Source organism: Accipiter gentilis, chromosome 19 (assembly GCF_929443795.1).
Source record: "Accipiter gentilis chromosome 19, bAccGen1.1, whole genome shotgun sequence".
Classification (NCBI taxonomy): domain Eukaryota; kingdom Metazoa; phylum Chordata; class Aves; order Accipitriformes; family Accipitridae; genus Astur; species Astur gentilis.
In genome coordinates, this window is record NC_064898.1 from 10,302,023 (window position 1) to 10,320,789 (window position 18,767).

Below are 18,767 nucleotides of genomic sequence, written 5' to 3' on the forward strand. Positions count from 1 at the left end.
AGTTAGGAATAATAAGCAACAAAACTGTAAGAAACTAGCTGCCTCTAGTAGCAATGCTATGTGCGTTACCAAGAAAATTCATTGTCAGTGGCATTTGAGAAACCATACATCAGTGACAGAGGAGCTACAGTTAACAAACATTCTTTATTGTCAGGTCTCAAGACATTATCATAATTTGACATTTTTTATTTGTACTGTACAAAAACTTGCACCGAGTCAAAAGTAATAGAAGCCCAGTTGTCTGTATCAATAATGATGTTTTAAGAAATTTTAGAATAGCAGTTAAGGAATTCATCCACTTACTGATAAATAAGATGTAACAGGTACCACTCATCATTTTGATCAGAGTGTGTAAGGCTTTGTTCCCAACACAATTTGGGCCTACAACTTCTCTATCAATATTGCAGAAGCGCCTCCTCCTCCATTGCAAATTCCTGCAAGACCATATTGTCCTTGTTTCAATGCATGGGCCATGTGAACAACAATTCTTGCTCCAGACATTCTAAATAAAAGAAAAAAAAAGTATATAGCTTAGTCTAAAGGAAATTAATCTTAATTTGACCCACACCAGACAGCTGGTAGAATATAGTACTGATGCACTGGAGGGAAAAAAACACCAACAAAAAGACCAAACAAACCCTTTCATCTACATTTAGATGTAATACAGGTTATTCTTCTCTAGCTACAGTACTTAACAGAAAGATTCTTATCCATACAGAAACTCCATGTTTATCAAAAGTTGCTTCTGAAAGTGGCCTCTAAGTCAGTCTGTATACTATAAAATATCTCTACATGTAGCAAAGCCCTCTCAAAGGTAACAAATCTACCACAAGAATCAAATCAACATTAACAATTACTTTCCAACAGGTTTTTTATTTGCTTACAACCTGATATACTGCAGTATCCTACTTTGATCCACCTAATGTGCAAAATCAGACATTTAAATTCTGTCATTAGACTGTCAAAATTAACTTTTAACACACACAAAAAAATAATATTCCCTCCTCAGAATGTCAGAGTGTCTTGCAGGATTATGCTTTGATTACAGCTTGTTATGAACCATGAAGTACTCCTACTTGCTCCTGATGTACACCATGGTTACTTCACATCTATATTTACTCAGAGGTTTTGGAATGGGTTTTTCCTCATAGAGCAGCACAATGCAGCACGATCACTCTTAGGGAGGATGAATAGGATATACTGAAGCCATGAGTAAGTTACAGCTGTTGGGGAACACAGCAGGTGACCTAACTCCTCTAACCAGATGACAGAACTTCAAACAACAGACCCACCTCCATCCCCCAGACTATCCCTGTCTGCTGCATTAGGTGCTTGGAGACTTTTGGATTCATTGCCAAAAATGCTTTGACAAGACCTGGAATTTCACTTTGCTCATGTAAGAAACACAGAAGTCCCTGTACCATATCCTTCACTATTTTCCCAAGTTTACCTGTAAATTTTATTAGCTTAACTACTTGATTAATTATTATTGTTTATTCTGTCATGTTAATAGTGATTTGGTTTTAATACTTCATAAATCCATATAGCTATGGTAACAAGCAAGCTCTTTATAAAAGTAGGTGATAACTAACTGTGAAGAGAAAAAATGAGATCGTGCTCTTTTCAAGGTACCCTGAAATTTAACACCTGAATTAAGTCACTATGTACTTGATAGGAAGGCTACTAGAAATTTGCTACTTGCATTAAATTTGAGAATAAAGGTAAATGTGTTAGCAGTATGTCTAGAAAACAATGCCTCTGTGCAGAACAGAAACCAGCGCTTTACTTACCCTATTGGATGTCCGAGAGAGACAGCACCTCCATTAATATTTACTTTGTGTGGATCGATACCCAGCATTTTAATATTGGCCAGCACCACAACACTGAATGCTTCATTGATTTCCCACATTGCAATATCTTCTTTCTTCAGGCCTGTCGCACTTAGAATCTAGAAATAAAAATAATTACTACTGTGAAAAAATTAGGAAGCTAATTATAGAAATAAATAGGTCTATTTTGAAGTCGGTGACTCAGGCTGCCCATAGTCTGATTCAACTTCACATTTTGGAACCCCTTTGTCAGGTGGGAAAAAGCAAAACTGAGGTACTGAAGCACAAACTCGTGTTTTCACAAAAAAAAAAAAAAAAAAAAAAGGAGAGTACCTTGTGCCAAGAATACGTTTTCATCACACTAATACTAAGACCACTGCTACAGTAAGTACATTTAAATGAATACAGTATTGCCTCACACCACATACTTGTCTTCAGTTCCTTTTTGAACTAGTCTATACTTGTATAACCATATTTATTTTCCCTTTTAGCCATACTAGCTGCAAAGCTTCAAAAGTGTAAACAAGCCCAAAGCAGTATAAAACAATATTCTCTTTCAAAATAGGTGTGAGAATTTTGTTACTCCAAAAACTGCATTCTAGCCTTGATCCTCTGAAAAACATGTGTTCCTTCATATTTATGAAGTAAACATAATTTTTATCCTAATTACAGGAAGATCTGCAGAGGGTTGAACCAATGATCAGTGCTAAGGAAGTCTGTTGTTTTTCAAACTACGCTCAGTTTTATTCCTACCTTGGGAACAGCGTGTGCAGGTGCAATTGGGAAGTCAATAGGATCAACAGCAGCATCTGCAAAAGCTGTAAAAATTGCAAAAGCTGTTTAAAGACCTTTTGTTTCTACCACACATGACTTTTCTTCGTGCAAGCAGCAAACCCAGCCAAGATGGAAAAATTCTGAATATAATGGTCCATGAAATAGATACATATAAAGTTTAGTGCCTTAAGTGAGCCACATAATAACATTTTCAGATTTTTAATATTATTCCATATAGAAAATTCTGTTTATGATCAAAAGCCTGCTGGTACAGCACTTGAAATTTCAAGCACTGTATTGAGAAGATGCAGCCATAATGCCCAAGGGCTCAGCTTTTCTATCCCATGAACGTTAGTTAGATAAGAGGACTCCCAGTCTGAGCCCATACTATAGGAGTATTTTCCAGTACTGTACTCAAAGATAAAAAAAGAAAAATCTTACCTACTATCCGTGCCAATGGTTTGACTTTCAGTCTCTTGGCTGCCTCTGTAGTCATCAGCACCAAAGCAGCTGCTCCATCATTCAGAGTACTGGCATTAGCAGCTGTAACTGTTCCTAGAAAAGGGAAAGCATTGTTTGTATGGAGGGGAAGTATGATACAGCTCACCTACTTCCTGTTAATGATTTTTTTAAAATTTTTTTTTTTTTTAACCTTAGGCCCTCGAACATAAGGTCTCAACAATACGGTGAAATCTGTTGCACTGAGGTAACTAAAAATAAGTTGTGTTTTTTTAAATCAGTTTGATTAAAAAAGTACAATCACATGTATTCGTATCTTCATCCAAGTGGCAGTTTAGATCATGCCTTCCACGTCAGCTGCATTGCTGGCATTAACACAGAATTCCAGCTCAGAAAGGGTTGTGAATGAGTGGCAACTTTGATTTAGCCAGAAAGATTTATCAACTACAGAGTCAGGAAAGTAACAGGCAGCTATGTAAAGGCACTCCAGCTCCCACTGAAACAAAAGCTTGTACTTGGTGGAGACCAAGGCAATAGCTAAATTGAAACCAATCTATTTCAGTCTTTTTAAAATAAATGTCCAAAACAGAGGTTTTCACTGGTTTAAAGTTCTTGGACCATCTTTTGATCCAAGCCAGTTCATGCTGTTCTGAAGCATGTTTCTTTATCTTAGCAGACATTTAAAAGTTAATGGACTACTGTTGGACATTCAAGCTCTTGTGAACAGTACTCTTCACTATAACAAAGTATCCTTGCACTTGGTAGAAAGTTAAGCAGTTGGTTTAACAATATTTACCATTTTCTTTTTGGAAAACAGCTTTCAGCATTGGAACTTTACTAAAATCAACACGTTTGTATTCTTCATCTTCTTTCACTTCTGTATCTGGCTTCCCTGAAATTCAGATTTGGTTTAGTATTTTAAAGAACAGTCCAACCTTAAGACATTCTAACACATTACTTTGATTAAAAGCTGCTTTATTTAGACAACTTATTTCAGTTAAAAAAAAAATGTAAACACATGTAAAATGGATGTCAAGAAATGTGCTTACAAAAACTGAAAAAAAATTGTTCCTTAATCCAATTTATTCACAGCAAATCCATTTATACTTCCTGGTGGCTGAATGAAAGGGAGAAAAAACACATCTGTAAGGTAATTAACAGGGAAATTAAAACACAGATGTCCTCAAGCCATACTAGCTAAATTCAATAGCTAGTCTTCCACTTACATAAAAAAGGAAGAAGATATGGTATGTAACATTAAAGAAAATTTAAAAACAAAACCAGATCACAGGTCACTGACTACTATTCACCAGAAAGTCTGTGTAACAGAAAATTCTTAGCTAATCTAAAATTAGCATTCCTGAGATCTGCATGTTTAAACAACACAATTTGCACTGAACGGAGACGATGTTACAGCTTTCAATGAGAAACACAATTCATTTTATCACACCTTTCCATAATACCTTTTTTTGAAATAGTGACAGGAACTATTTCATTTTTCAATATTCCTGAATCCCAGGCTGTTTTGCTTTTAGTGTAAGAGCCTATGGCGTAAGTGTCTTGTTCCTCTCGTGAAATAGTAAACTTCTTCGCAGTATTCTCGGCACAGTTGCCCTTGGAGAAAACCAGGCACATTAGGTTTGGTATTTCTGGAGATACGAAATAGAAATGTAACTGAAAAAGCTCAACCAGCAGATTTCCAGAATTGAACGTGACTAATATTTTGTGTCCATTTCTAATTTATACAGTCATGATTAAACAGTAACTTCTGGGTTTGGAATATGATCTTCAGATTTAGTGAACGTTTTCTGGATCCAGATTATTAAAGGCACAAAGGAACTTTCCTTACAAGGCTTTTTTTTACTTTAAAAAAACTGCATGCAAAGGTAAGTTTTAAAGTGCTTAGGGCTGATGTTGTCAGAGACTAAAGATCATTATTCAGCCACAGAACAGTATGCTCACATCATCTTACTACTGTTTTCATTTCATTATTAGCTTGCCTGGTCCAAAGGTTATGGGAACAGGTCAACACACAGGGCTTACTTAGCCTTCAGGATCTGATACTCTAAAAACTACACAAACAGAAGTATGTATACCTTTTGTCTAATAACTGGAATGAATTAAGTAGAATGAAACAATCAAATAATTTTATATATAGGTCAATCATAATTATACGATCATAATTCATTACCAACACTGTCCAAATACCTGTGATGACAAAAAAAAAAAAGATACTCATATAGTCAGCCTGAAAGATTTGTTCTTGAACAGGTTTTGTTTCACTTCTCTTTTCTGTAGAAAACTCAATGAATCAACACAAACCCCTTTAGTACTGTGTTCCTCCAGTTCTTCACACAAGCAAGTTCACTTCTATGCAGTTAAAGAATTTAAAGTCTTCATAGCACAAGCAACTTAATCTATTGCCAAAACATGGACAAAAGTAAGTTCCTAAAGCCTTCCTGTGTATTCTTACTGTTAAGGTTTTCCAAGCAACTTACAGCTGCTATAATGAAGACAAAAGGTTCTGAAATATTGTCCCAATCTATTAAAACTTTCTGCATTACAACCAACTCCTAGAGTTTTTCCCCCCACATACAGACACTAGCAAAGCCACTATTTACATTCCCATAAAAATCCTCACAATCAAACTCCGTTTTAGCTGAAATGTGGGAGTGGATTTCAACCAACAGCCTAAGCAGAGTGCACCATACTGCAAAAAGAATAAACAAACACAGAAGCAGTGAGGTCTGTATCAAATATATGATCACAATAGAATGTTCTTCATTACATGTTTTCCTGTACACCAACAAGAACACTAACTGATCAATCAGTAATACCCCACAGTTGTGAATGACCGACCACAGGCAAAGGTCAGAAATATTTGTAAACTGAAAGTAGTCATTCTCTTTTCAAATTATTCTTCCCTGATGCTTGTTCTTCGCTATCTTCATATCAGTTGTTTTTGAAACCCATCCTAAGTTTGCAGTTGTTTGTCCAATTTAAGTTACCATGCTGATGAGTATGTATCAGCCGACTCAAACATTCCAATGGAAGATATGAGATACGTACATTGAGGGAGGGAAAATAAATGTTAAGAGCCTGCTGAACCGTACAGAGTAAGTACCCTCAAAGACACCAAGTAACTTGATTGCTCTCTCCCACAGACAGAGCAACAGCAATCTATCAGTAGCAATTTTTTTTTTTTTTTTTTTTTCAAAATCCCTGCTCTAGGCTGTTCAGACTTCAGAGACAGATAAATATTAACACAGTTTGCTATTCTGTTTTGGTCTTCTGTCTAGCCCCTCCATTACAGTTACTACAGGAAGCCTGGAAACAGAAGACTTCTCTCCTCCATTAATGTTACTCCTCATTTCTAGGTTTGCTAGATGAAGCAGTTTCATAATAATTACATGCAAGCTCTTCAAAGCTGCATCAGGTCTATGGCTGATACTTTAGTACTGTGCAGGAATATTTACCATATGGATATGGTTATAAGCATCTGTCAGCCCATCTTTTACTATGAGGTCTTCCAGCTTTACTCCTCCGTAAGGTGTTGATCCTCTGCTCATTGTATAGGGAACATTAGACATGCTCTCCATTCCACCAGCAACCATTACATCCTGCTCAAAGGAAATGAGTTAAAATTACTCATAACGCAGCGTGTTCTCTGTGGCTTCTTATAGGAACAAATATTAGCAAAAGCTTAAGCACGGACACTATATTTCTGAGGAGTCTTAGATAAAAAAGAAAAAAATCAAATCTTTATGCATTTAAGAAGCAAACAGCAGGAACAACAGCTAAAGACAGTTAATCCACCCTGACAGAAAAACTGGACTTTTGTTATGTATGCAGTTCTAGAAAGCTGCAAGAGCCACATCAGTCTCTTGCACTTTTACTTCAAAAGCTTCCAAGATCAAATTATAAGTTTTGCTTTAAACAGTTTCTTTTTCTGTAAATTTCTCACTTTTGTTCTTCATTCGCAGCTCCATATCCCTATAAAACAAGCAACAGTCAGAATTTAAGAGACTAATAAAAAAGTCAGAGATTTACAAGTACCTGCAGTTTTACATAATATTGTTTCATCTTACTGTGTAAAGAGAGATGACTTATAATATGGTTTTATCATCTGAAAAGGCCAGCAAAAAAAAAAAAAGATATGTTATTAATTAGTGATTAGTGAACTTGAATTAAGCTGAATCATTATGGGCATTTATAAATTAGTATACTTTTCAAGCTGAGACAAAGCAAACAAACAGAAAACACACAAACAATAAAGCTATAAGGACCGTAAGTACACCTACTGTTGTCAGGCTATACCCCCAAAATCCCTAGGATCTCAGCATGTGAAGAATACACACAGTTGGGTTAATACATGGCATATTTGAAATATGGATAACTGTAGGAAAAAGACACACGCAGCAGTGTGAATCTTTGAAATTTCAATTGTGCTGTTAATATAAATTCAAAAAGATTTTACATCAAAACAGCAATAAGAAAAAGATGAAAGCTTTTTCGGTTTCTTTAATTTAAGACTCTGAGAAATAATGGTTTGGTTCAGAATAGATCATAAACTAGATCCAGGAACAGTGACATGAAGTAATAAAGAAAGGAAAGGTGGGAGACAAACTGGAAAGGCAGATAAATCAGAAAGGCAGTTGAGATATGGATACAGCAATAGATCAGAGGAACAAGAGTCCCTGGCATTTCAGCTGTGGAAAGTGAAAGACTTGGAGACAGAGTTAATATAACTGTTTATACGATGATGTATGCTGACTCAAGCCACTGGCAATCATCGCTGACTTTCATTCACACCACAGATACCTCACAGTCTGCAACCAGGAAAAACAAACAAATACCAAACCCCCTGTAATTTATAGCTCTAAGAGACTAATAACTGGCTGAGTCTCTGCTTTTGCTGAGCCTGGCAGCACAGCATGTATGATTAGCTCAGCTGAAAACTCCAAGTATATTCAGAGCTCATGGCCTGCATCTGTCAAACCAAGAAAATGCACAACCATTCTCACAAAGTAATTGGACGTAAATCACTAAGTCCAAATGTAGCTGTTTACACAGACATGCTGTGGGCCTGGTTCAAAGTCCAGTGACAAGACTTCCACCAACTTCAGTAGGCACTGGACAAAGTGCCATTCTCTGCAGAGCAAGGCCAAAGCAATAAGTAGTTGCTTAACTCAGCTATACTGTTATTTTCACAGAAGAGGCAACAAAACTTAAATATTTTACTTTTGTTCTAAACAAACAAACAAAAAGAATAATAAGTACATTTCTCACTTATGAGTCGCTTATTTTGTAAACCAGAAATATGTATTGAACTGACAATATTTTCACTTCAGAGAAGGGAAAAAGTTGCCAAAACACTTTTGAGTATGGAATTAAAAACAAAATTCAAATGTCTCTCTTCACATTCACACTTCTCCCATATTCTTTGCTGCATAGCATTTAACAGCTTGCTGAAGATGGTGTATTCTGCCATCCTCCCATTAAGTGATACTATTTTTCCCCATCGTATAGAAAATCTTAGAACACAGTTGGCAGAGATGAGCAATTCCCCTCCATCAGGCTCTCTTCAATGAAAATGCTTATTCAGCAACAATAGATTCCTCTTCTAAAACAATACAAAAAGCCTGAAACATCTTTAATGTACTTGGAAACAACATTGCTTTAATAAGTATATTTAATTCATTGAAGTCTTGAGAGTGTCTGAAAGTCAAGATTAAATGTGTTTCATCAAAAACTAAGTCTATAAAAATTTCTTCATTTTTTCAAACCAGAAAGGTTGAAAATTCCCTTAATTATTTTTTGGGGGAGGGGCAGGAGGTGGGGTGGGGGAAAAGCAGAAGGAAGAAGATGTAAATTACAAAAAAAAAAAAAATCCAGCTTATTTGCTCAGCTCTAAAAATACATCTGACAATTTCCTAACTATAATACTTACAATTTTTTTCTGTTTTAAACCAAAATATACTTAAGCGACTACAAAATTAAGGATTAAGGTTGCATAAGCAAAACAAACCCTTGCTAATTAGCTTAATTATCCCAAGGCAAAACACAGTCCCAAAGCAAAGCGCAGAGTCATTAGTAGGACAGGATCTGCAACATTAGTAGTGTGGGTTTTCCATAAAACAGCACTAAAATTCACATACCTGACTCCCACACATCAGGCTTTGGGCTGCCATCATGATCGATTTCATTCCTGAAGCACAGACTTTATTGACAGTTGTAGTAGGAGTACATATTGGTAGACCTGAGTCAAGGAAATTGTACAAACAACTATTATTTAAAGGGTAGAGTAATACTTTATTGGTATCTCAGCAATATTTCATATGGGACCAATTTTTATCTAAGCCCAGGGTGTCCAACTTGCACTATTTAGCCTGCCAGGGCAATTTATCTACCCTCGCCCCTAGTTACTATCCTTCTTGGAGACTCTTGTTGTTTCTCCCCTTCCAACAACAGACTTGTGGTAAGGGAGCAAACAAGTGAAGAATCAGAAAGACAGAAGATCAGGGAAGCAGCTCCAGAACTATTCCTCCTCCTGACACCCCAGTACCTGCCTCTAAGAAGCATTCAAGACTGAAAAGGCATAAACAAGCTATAGAATTTAGCAAGTGGCAACAAGACAGACCCCAGAAGCACAGGGACTCTAAAAACATGCGATACTGAACAAGACCAAAAGTGCTAGGTGTCAGTGTCATTCACATGGTCATTATTGAGTTATTATTGTTATTGAGTGTTCGTTACAATAGCTTTGGGCTCTGCTGTGTGCAGCTTGGCTCAAGACCGTTGCACCACTGCCTCCACCCTAGGCTTGCTCTCAGGTATTATGGCTCTGCTACCAGCATATCACCTCCATACCGCAGTGAGATGGGGAAACTAGCCAGGGGAAAGAAAAGAGCTGTATTCATCCCTTTGCCTCACATGTAAGCATTTGCTTCTCTTTCAAAAGAGTACAGGGACAGAGCCAAGAAAGTATCCAGTTCTTCCCTGACCCACAGACTTTCCTAGAGTCACACTAAGGTATGGAATCCCATCCCCACAGCAAAAGGGAGAAGAAAATAATTCCTGCACCCCAATAACATTTGTGCTGCAGTTAACATTACAGCATGAAACCTCCCAGTTACAGCTCCAGACTCCGGAAGATGAGTGTAATGACATACTCTTATCTGCAGTTCAAGGAAACTCACTAACCCCTTACCCAGTGAGGCTTAAGAGTAACGATACACTGAAGAAAAAAGTCTGTTTCATGAAAGATTCAAAGAGCAGCATGCACCATTAGTGTAAATTGCTCTGGAAGTAGAGGCCTAGTCTCCAGTATCGTCTTCTCCAGGTTCTGCAAACACCATAGGCAGTAACATCCATTGTGCATATGAAAATTGATTCCTGAGGATGCACAATTAGGCCTGCTTACGTGAGTACATGGAGAAAAAAAGCATACACAGACTGCCTTGACAAAAGGCTGGGGGACCACTCTCTTTTAACTCATAGCTCAATAATCTACACTGTCTATATAAAGACAAAAAATCTTTAACCCCGGTATCAAAAGAATGAATACCTGCACCCAAGACTGCTTGTCTTGCTGGAGCTTGTCCTTGTCCAGCCTGCAAGACATTACCCATATACGCTTCTTTCACTTCTTCTGCAGGGATGCCTATAAAACAACATTGTTTTAATTCAGGGTTCTTTGCAGGGAAAATGCAACTCCCTTTTACAAACCTTCCTGTTGAAGTTTTCTGTCAAAGACTGATGAAACGTGCCATGTCCAACCTGTGTGCTGTTAGCACACAGGCCCCTGTTGGGGGCATCCCAGATCTCTACCCTCATATTCATGGAACATGGTGAACTGGTGACCACCACAGAGCAGAATTCCCTTGCTACCTTGCAGAACAAGCTACAGTTAGCTAACTAAAGCAAACATTTCCAAGTCTCACTAGGCACCTGAGAAGCTCAATTTCCATGGATGATTAAAAGCACAAAACTTTCTACCTGCCACAATTATGTCTAAAGAAACAGTTTTGTTTGTTTGTGTGTTTAACAGGGGTGAGCCAAGGCCACAGCTAGCTGCCACCAGACAGAAGAGGCCTGCTTCTCCCGCTGCATCTCTTGCAACAGCCCTGATGTTCTTGTAATATGCTGTTTCAAGAAGCCAAATCTGTAAAAAATTAACCCACCTCTCCCCCCAGAAGACTTTTTTTGCTAATTTGAATCCACCAATATACTCACAAGGGTGTCCTACAAGCATAAGTACCCATGTGAAAACTGGGCAAAGAAAGAAAGGGCCACTGGTTTCACCAACAAGTAACTTTTGCATCAGCTTAGGTGTGTCATAAAACCCCACCACAGAAAAACAATTAGCATGTTCAATCAGATACGGATTAGCACAGATATCCTTAAGTAATATTCTGCTCCTAGAAGCAGGACTTCATTCAGATTGAAACAAAGCCCAACAGTCAACTTTACTTAAATACCATTTGTGGATAAAGACTTAAGAGTGCCACAAAAACCATGTTTACCCAGCAATTTAAAAGACACAGACTGATACTGTTCTGAGCCACTTGAGTTTTTCTTTGTCGCAGAAAAAATATTTACATATACCTGCTCTGTCAATTGCTCCCTTAATTGCAATGGAACCAAGTTTAGTGGCTGGCAATGATGAAAGAGATCCTTGGAAAGATCCAATCGGTGTCCTTACAGCACTTGCTATCACCACCTCCTAAGAGGAGAAGCATGGAGTAAAAGTCACAGTCTCTCCCACATATGCACACATATACCAGTATTTTTTAAATTTATCCACTTTTACTCTTTCATTGATGTTGCAGCTTCCCTTTTATCCTGCAAATGTTTCAGAGCACTAAAATAATCTTTATTAATGCATGCAGCACAGGGAATAAACATATGGAGATTGGTATACAGCTGCAGGACTACAATCTTAGGATCATGGAGCCATGGTAGGGTGACGCCCGTGGCTGGAGTGCTGCCATGCGGGGATACGGGCTCTTTAGGAAGGACAGGCCAAGAAGACAAGGGGGAGGGCTGCCCTTCATGTGACAGAACAGCTGGAATGCATTGAGCTCAGCCTTGAGATAGATGATGCTTGTAAGAGTCTCAAAGGTCCTGGAGCTGAGTCAAAGCAAGGTGGTTAACATTCAAGGATTACCCCCTCAAAGCTCAAAAGCAGCCCATTCCAACAAGCAGTAAGTCAGGTAAAAATGCCAGGAGGTCTGCATGGATGACCAAAACTCATACACAAAAAGGAAGCATACCGAAGGTGGAAGCAGAGACAGGGAACCTGGCAGACACTGTCTGAGCACGCAGGGATGCGGTTACGAAAGCCAAACCCAGCTACAATTGAATCTGACAAGGGATGTCAAAGGCAACAAGAAGGGCTTCCATAAGCACCTAGGAAGCAAAAGGAAGTCTAGGGAAAACATGGGCCTGCTGCTGAATGGGGCAGGGGACCTGGTGACACAGGACACAGAAAAGGCTGAGGTACTGAATGTCACCTTCACCTCAGCCTTCACTAGTAAAACCAGCCTTCAGGAATCCCAGGCCCCAGAGACCAGGTGGAAGGCTGGAGCAAGGAAGATGTACCCTTCATGGAAAAAGGATCAGGTCAGGGAATACTTAAGCAAACTGGACATACATAAATCCATGGGCCCTGCTCAGATGCACCCACAAGTGCTGAGGGAGCTGGCTGATGACTTTGTAAGGTCAAGCTCAACAATCTTGGAATGGTCACAACAGTTGCGAGAGGTGCGCAAGGACTGGAAAAAAGCAAGCATCACTCCTATCTTCAAGAAGGGCAAGAAGGAGGACCCAGGGAACTACAAGCCAGTCAGCCTCACCTCAACCCCTAGGAAGGTGATTAAACAACTAATCCTGGAAACTGTTTCCAGGATCATGAACAGCAAGAAAATCACTGGGAGTCATCAGCATGGATTCACCAAGGGGAAGTCACGCTCAAACAACCCGATAACTTCCTACAGTGAAATGACTGGTTTGGTAGATGAGGAGAGAGCAGTGGACATTGTCTGCCTAGACTACAGTAAGGCTTTCAACACTGTCTCCCATAGGAACCTCATACAGAAGCTAATGAAGTGTGGGATGGATAAGCAGACAGTCAGGTGGACTGAAAACTGGCTGAACAGCCAGGAACAGGAGGTGGTAATCAGTGGCAAGAAGTCTGGTTGGAGAGGCCAGTAATTAGCAGTGTTTCCCACGGGTCAATACTGGGTCCAGTCCAGTTTAACATCTTCATTAATGATCTGGATGATGGGGCAGAGTGTACCCTCTGCAGGTTTGCCGATGATGCAAACCTGAGAGGAGTGGCTGATACACCAGAGGGTCATACTGCCATCCAGAGGGATCTCAACAGGCTGGAGAAATGGGCTGACAGGAACCTCATGAAGTTCATCAAGGAGCAGTGCAAAGTCCTGCACATGGGGAGGAACAACCCCAGGCACCAGTACATGCTGGTGGCCACCCAGCTGGGAAGCAGCTTGGAAGAAAGGAACGTGGGCGTCCTGGTGGACACTAGGTTGAACATGAGCCAGCAATGAGCCCTTGCAGCAAAGAAGGCTAACGGTATCCTGGGCTGCATTAGGCAAAGCATTGCCAGCTGGTCAAGAGAGGTCACCCTTCCACTCTACTCAGCACTGGTGAGGCCACGCCTGGAGCGCTGTGTCTGATGCTGGGCTCCTCAGTACAAGAGAGACATGGACATACTGAAGAGAGTCCAATGAAGAGCCACAAAGATGATTAAGGGACTAGAGCATCTGACATACAAGAAAAGGCTGACAGAGCTGGGACTGTTCAGCCTGGAGAAGAGAAGGCTCAGGGGCACCTCATGCATCTATATTAACACCTGAAGGGAGGGTGCAAAGAGGATGGAGCCAGGCTCTTTCCAGTGGTGCCCAATGACAGGACCAGAGGCAATGGGCACAAACTGACACACAGGAGGTTCCCTCTGAACATCAGGAAACACTTTTTTTCATTGAGGGTGACAGAACACAGGAACAGATTGCCCAGAGAGGTTGTGGAGTCTCCATCCTTGGAGACATTCAGAAGCCCAGGTCCCAGCGTAATGCGTAAGCAGTAGTTTAAGACACGGTATGACATTCAGCTCTATACCAGGTAGCCCCTCAAAACAGATTTACTCTTATTTTGCCTCTTAGCTTTAGTGCTACACGAACATGTCTACCTGCTAACCCTGTGAGAGTAGCATGAGGACCTGGCATCAAAAAGATGCACATTTCAGACCTCTAGCTGCCCTGGGCAGCTACTGAGAAGAAGCCATGAATACCTCCAACTGTGCTGGTTTCAGTGGAAGTTAGACACAAGAGATAAAACAAACAACAAAAAAGGCAAATTATACTTGTTTAAAACTAAGAAGGTCTGTTTCTGTAACCCCTTCTTCATCATGATTGACTTCAGTGATAGTAACATACTTGTCCTCAACCTTTACGTTGTAACAGCAAGTTACAGGATAATATACAAATAACCTCAAAGGGATAAGTTAGCATCAGCTGTATTTTCCAATAACAGGTAGATAGTTGCATTAAGCTTAAGTTATCTGACACACTTCTAATGTATTTTGTCCCACACTACCTAGCAATTAGCAAACCACAGTAAGAAAGCAAATCTGACTTTTATTCCAGATTTTGCGGTAAAGTGTGACTGGCACAAGTCACGTTGTATTCAATGCAGATTTTTTTGTGATAACTTTTTAAAAACTTCAGTGATTAAGAAACAAATTTAAAACAGTCATTTATTGCAGTCAGATAGTGCTTTATACTTACATTTAAAGTACGCTGTGATGCATAGCCACAGCTTGTATACTTCAAAGCCTGAAAATAAGAAAGCCAATACCATGATGTTTCAGTAATGTACCATTTTCATAGAAGTCATTATTTAAAAACAGTATCTAAGAAACACTGGAAAAAATATTAAAAATAATAACGTGTCTTTTAAAAAAAGTGTAGACCAGTACGCAGTCTCACCATAATACTCGTGATAAAATATTTTCTGAAAAATAAACATACTCCTTTAAAAACAAGAAACAATTCATTTTGGCTGAGTCTGTTATGTACACATATATGTCTAAACCAGGGAGTGAGTGGTGCTATCTTGAAAAAGTTTACTAGTCCTTCTGTCTGCTTCTCTGGACTTCGGTTCGTTCAGTGCTATCATTAACTTTTTTTAAAAAAAAGTGGCAGTTTGCATCTACAACTTCATTTCATTGGCACTTCACAAAAAATGAGGGTAATGAATTCAGAATGCTATGACAAAACATGACAATAAAACAAAACCAAGGAAAAGAAAAAAGTATCACCTGAGCAGGCTAAATCACCAGCTACTAGCTTCATCTAATCAAGCAGCATAAAGATACAGAAATACATCTGCAGGTGTCATTTCGCATATTAAGAGAATGATATTTCCATCAGTGGTTTTAAGCCACTTTCTTAGCCATTTACTTAGACAACATTTCAGCACACTAGAAACTTCTGATCATTACTGAATTACAGCTAAATAAATACAAATTAAAAATAACCACTTAAGGACACCACAAAACCACCACCAATTTTATAAATCAAAGAATGCCTTCTGGTATTGTGTCTACAATATGAAAATTTAGTCTCTTTCTCTCTTCATTTGATAACCTTCAAGTAACAAAAGACAGATTTTTTTCCGACTGTTTTTCAATTAGTTTTTTTGTTGTTTTTTTCCAGCTCAGGTTGTAATAGCCAGCAAAAAGTTTAAATTAAACTTCTCCCTAGAAATGAATTATGTCCCTGCAGGGCTTTAATAACAGGGCTTTCAAGGGTTAGTGTCAAAAAGACCCCTAGCAAAGTAACATGCCCTTACTGGACAACACCTGAAGTGTAGTAAACTGGACAAATCAGACAACAGTCTTCTAAGCGTAAATGGCATCTGCTAGTAGTGTTCATGCTGCATCAGTTACAGACTTTTTAAAAAACAGAACAAAACACTTCTACAGCTGGTAAAACACAACCTTCAGCTTTGCATACGCAATACGGATGCAATCCATCGCCATGCAGATGTGTTACCTGCCCTTTTCTTCCTGTACAGCTCTCTGTACCAGTAACGGGATCCCCGGCGCTCCAGACACCCCTACCAATAAAGTCAGCAGTGCCTCAATGCAACCCTGCACAGAGGCTTTTTGGGCAGGAGTGCTCGGTATGTCACCTCCCAGCCGTCTTTCTGACGAACCTACCTCATGCACGCCACGGCAGTACATGTGCCTACCCGATTCCTCTCCTGGGCCTGGCTAGAGAAAGCCTTTGACGGCTGCTACGCATCCTTATGGCTGAAGCGGGCGGCAGATGGATATAGGGACTCTGTAGGGCAACGAATTACGAGGGAACGAGCTGAAGAGCCGGCGAGGGAGGGCCCCGGCCAGCTCGCTGCACCCACAGCGCTGACAGGCGGTGATGAGGCAGTGGAAAAAGCCGCTCTCAGGATCGCGGCTAAAGGTCCCGGCGGGCTTAGCGCGGTACCCGCCACCCGGCCGCTGGGGCCGAGGAGCCGCCCTTCACCGACCAGGCAGCTCCGGAGCGGCCCGGCCGGCCTCGCAGGCCTCCGCTCCCCCGGCCGAGGACCCGCTCCCTCCCCTCAGCGCCGGGCCGGGCCGGGGCCTGCCTCCCGCCGCGCAGCGCCGCACGGGGGACGGGAGGGGGGCAGCCTTCCCCGCCACAGACGCGGGCGTGACCTTGGCCAAGTCCTTCCGGGCCCGGCGGCGGGGCCGGGGCTGCCGAGGGAGGGAGAGGGGAAGGGCTAGGGGCCCGCCCGGCGCGCCGCCCGCCTCACCCGCAGCAGCTCCGCGGCCGGGCGCCGCCAGCACAGCATCGCCACCGCCGCCATGCTCCCGCCGGCCGCCCCCCGTCACCTTCACCGCCGCCCCCACCTCGGCCTATAGACGACGATGCCCCGCCTCCCTCCCAGCTCCCGTTGGCCCTGGGGCCGAGGCGGGGCGCCAATCCCGTCGCTGCCATTGGCTCGGCTGGAAGGCGGGCCGCGGGGCTGAGCAGCGAGAGGGCGATGGCGCTTGAGAGGTTGGGCTGTGCGCGGCCCCTGAGGCGGCCAGGGTGGCTGGGGGCCCCGGCGCCGGGCGTCCCTGCGGTGCCTGGCAGCTCCTGCCGCCGACCGCGGAACCTCCGCCCTCTGTGGGAACCCCTTCTGCAGTGACAGGCGCATTGCTTTCGTCGCCGGTGCTGCCGGTCGGGGACGGGGTGGGGCGGGGGCGCCGCAGCCGGCCCTGAGGAGAGGGAAGGAGCCTGCGGAGGGACAGCCCCGGGTGCGGGGCGGACAACCTTGGTTTCCGTGCGAGGAAGACAAGTGGCTGCTAACGACCGGTATGAAGACGGCGTGGGAGATGCTCGCGGGGCGAGAACCAGCTCCCCGGGTTGTCTTCTCGCCCCAGGGAAGGCAAAGCAAGACCGGGGCTGCGCTCTGCCAAGCCTCGGCCCAGCCCCTCGCCCAACCCACGCTTCAGTGTTCAGCTGAAGTGAGCCACAGAAATTTATCCCCGTGTGGAACCCATACCAGAAACATACACACGCAGTTACAAGGTCTGTGGGGATGCAGGTACTGGAGTATTTGAGTCTGGGGCACTTTGTATCCAGCGTGCTCTTGTGCTATAGCTAGATGCTGTTTTCAGAAAAGCCAGCACCTTATTTCCCCTTGAACTCCTTCCTGTCTAGTGCTGGCATAAACATCTAACAGTGTTACCTCAGGCTTCAAACCTGGCTGAGAACCGTCGCAGCAGCTGCCTTTACAGAAAGGTTGGTACCCGCTTGAACCCAGCTCGATCCCAGGTTGCCTGTACCTGTTCCACAGTCTTCCCTGCACTTTGTTTCCCCCCTGTCATGCTCTCTGCCTCTGAATCTGGATTTCTAGATGAAGACCAGTATTAAATCTCTACAGCTGTCTGCCTGACAGTGCCTCTCTCCACTCTGTCTATCCAAACATGCACAGAACTAGGCCAGGAAAAGCCTAGGCCTTCCTGGTCTTGAGCTTTAGATCTCAGAAGAACAGGCTCAAAAGACAAGGTGACGTTCTCTGTGAATTGTGCTGCTGCACACTGTCTAGGACAAGCAGTTCTGTATGCTTCTGATCAGTCTTGCTTACCTTCTCCTCAGCCACTTTTTTTAATTCCTGAAGGAGTTAGCATACCATCTGTTACAGTAACACACGACTGCTGCATTCCCTGGAGTTGATGTCTACAAGCCAAGTAAAGCAGCATTTACTTGGACCTTTGCTTCCCTTCGAACCACAACCTGGAACAAATGCCAAGAAGCATGCTTTGGATATAGCACCTGGAAAGCAAGAGTATCTCAACAACTTGTTACCATCCACTTGCTATCTTGACTGATCTTTTTATTATTTTCTCTTCATATTGTAAAACTAACATTCACCAAAACTACTTCGGTTCATTTTCTGTTCTACATCTCATTCATTTCCCTCCGAGAGAGAGGATTTCACTTTTTCTCTGCTCTCAAAAGTAAAATACTTCTTGCTTTCCATAGATGTCTAAAGATTCTCCAGACACACGGTAAGAGGCTGATTGGGACTAGCACAAATGAGGGAAGCATTTGTACTCTTTTACTTCCTTGACTGTCAGTAGCTGATGTTCTGAGAGTTTGACCAATCTAGTCTAGACCTTTGATTTAGAGC

At 41.8% G+C, this 18,767-nt stretch overlaps 1 protein-coding gene across 3 annotated transcripts; it reads right to left on the reverse strand.

Annotated features, from left to right (window-relative positions):
• Positions 1-125: 125 nt before the first annotated feature.
• On the reverse strand, positions 126-17,013 carry ACAT1 (acetyl-CoA acetyltransferase 1). 3 transcript variants are annotated; one of them, XM_049823550.1, is made up of 12 exons: positions 16,902-17,013; positions 14,873-14,920; positions 11,670-11,787; positions 10,630-10,725; positions 9,221-9,321; positions 6,539-6,682; positions 4,526-4,676; positions 3,859-3,954; positions 3,045-3,158; positions 2,583-2,647; positions 1,791-1,948; positions 126-502 (listed from the first exon to the last, which is right to left on the reverse strand). In XM_049823550.1, exons 1-12 carry the CDS (start codon positions 16,953-16,955, stop codon positions 382-384), a joined length of 1,266 nt encoding a protein of 421 aa, XP_049679507.1. In that variant the 5' UTR covers positions 16,956-17,013; the 3' UTR covers positions 126-381. The 3 variants fall into 3 exon arrangements, with proteins under 3 accessions (XP_049679507.1, XP_049679508.1, XP_049679509.1); XM_049823551.1 differs by lacking the exon at positions 3,859-3,954; XM_049823552.1 differs by lacking the exon at positions 11,670-11,787 and having other exon boundaries at positions 16,902-16,959.
• Positions 17,014-18,767: the final 1,754 nt, after the last annotated feature.

Excerpts from the sequence above, each read along its gene's own strand:
- ACAT1 (XM_049823550.1), bottom strand. The coding sequence starts at position 16,955 with ATGGCGGCGGTGGCGATGCTGTGCTGGCGGCGCCCGGCCGCGGAGCTG. Across the intron at positions 6,683-9,220 it reads GCCTGATGTGTGGGAGTCAG|GATGTAATGGTTGCTGGTGG; the intron begins GTATGTGAATTT and ends TCCTTTGAGCAG. Across the intron at positions 3,955-4,525 it reads TGTCACTATTTCAAAAAAAG|GGAAGCCAGATACAGAAGTG; the intron begins GTATTATGGAAA and ends TCTGAATTTCAG.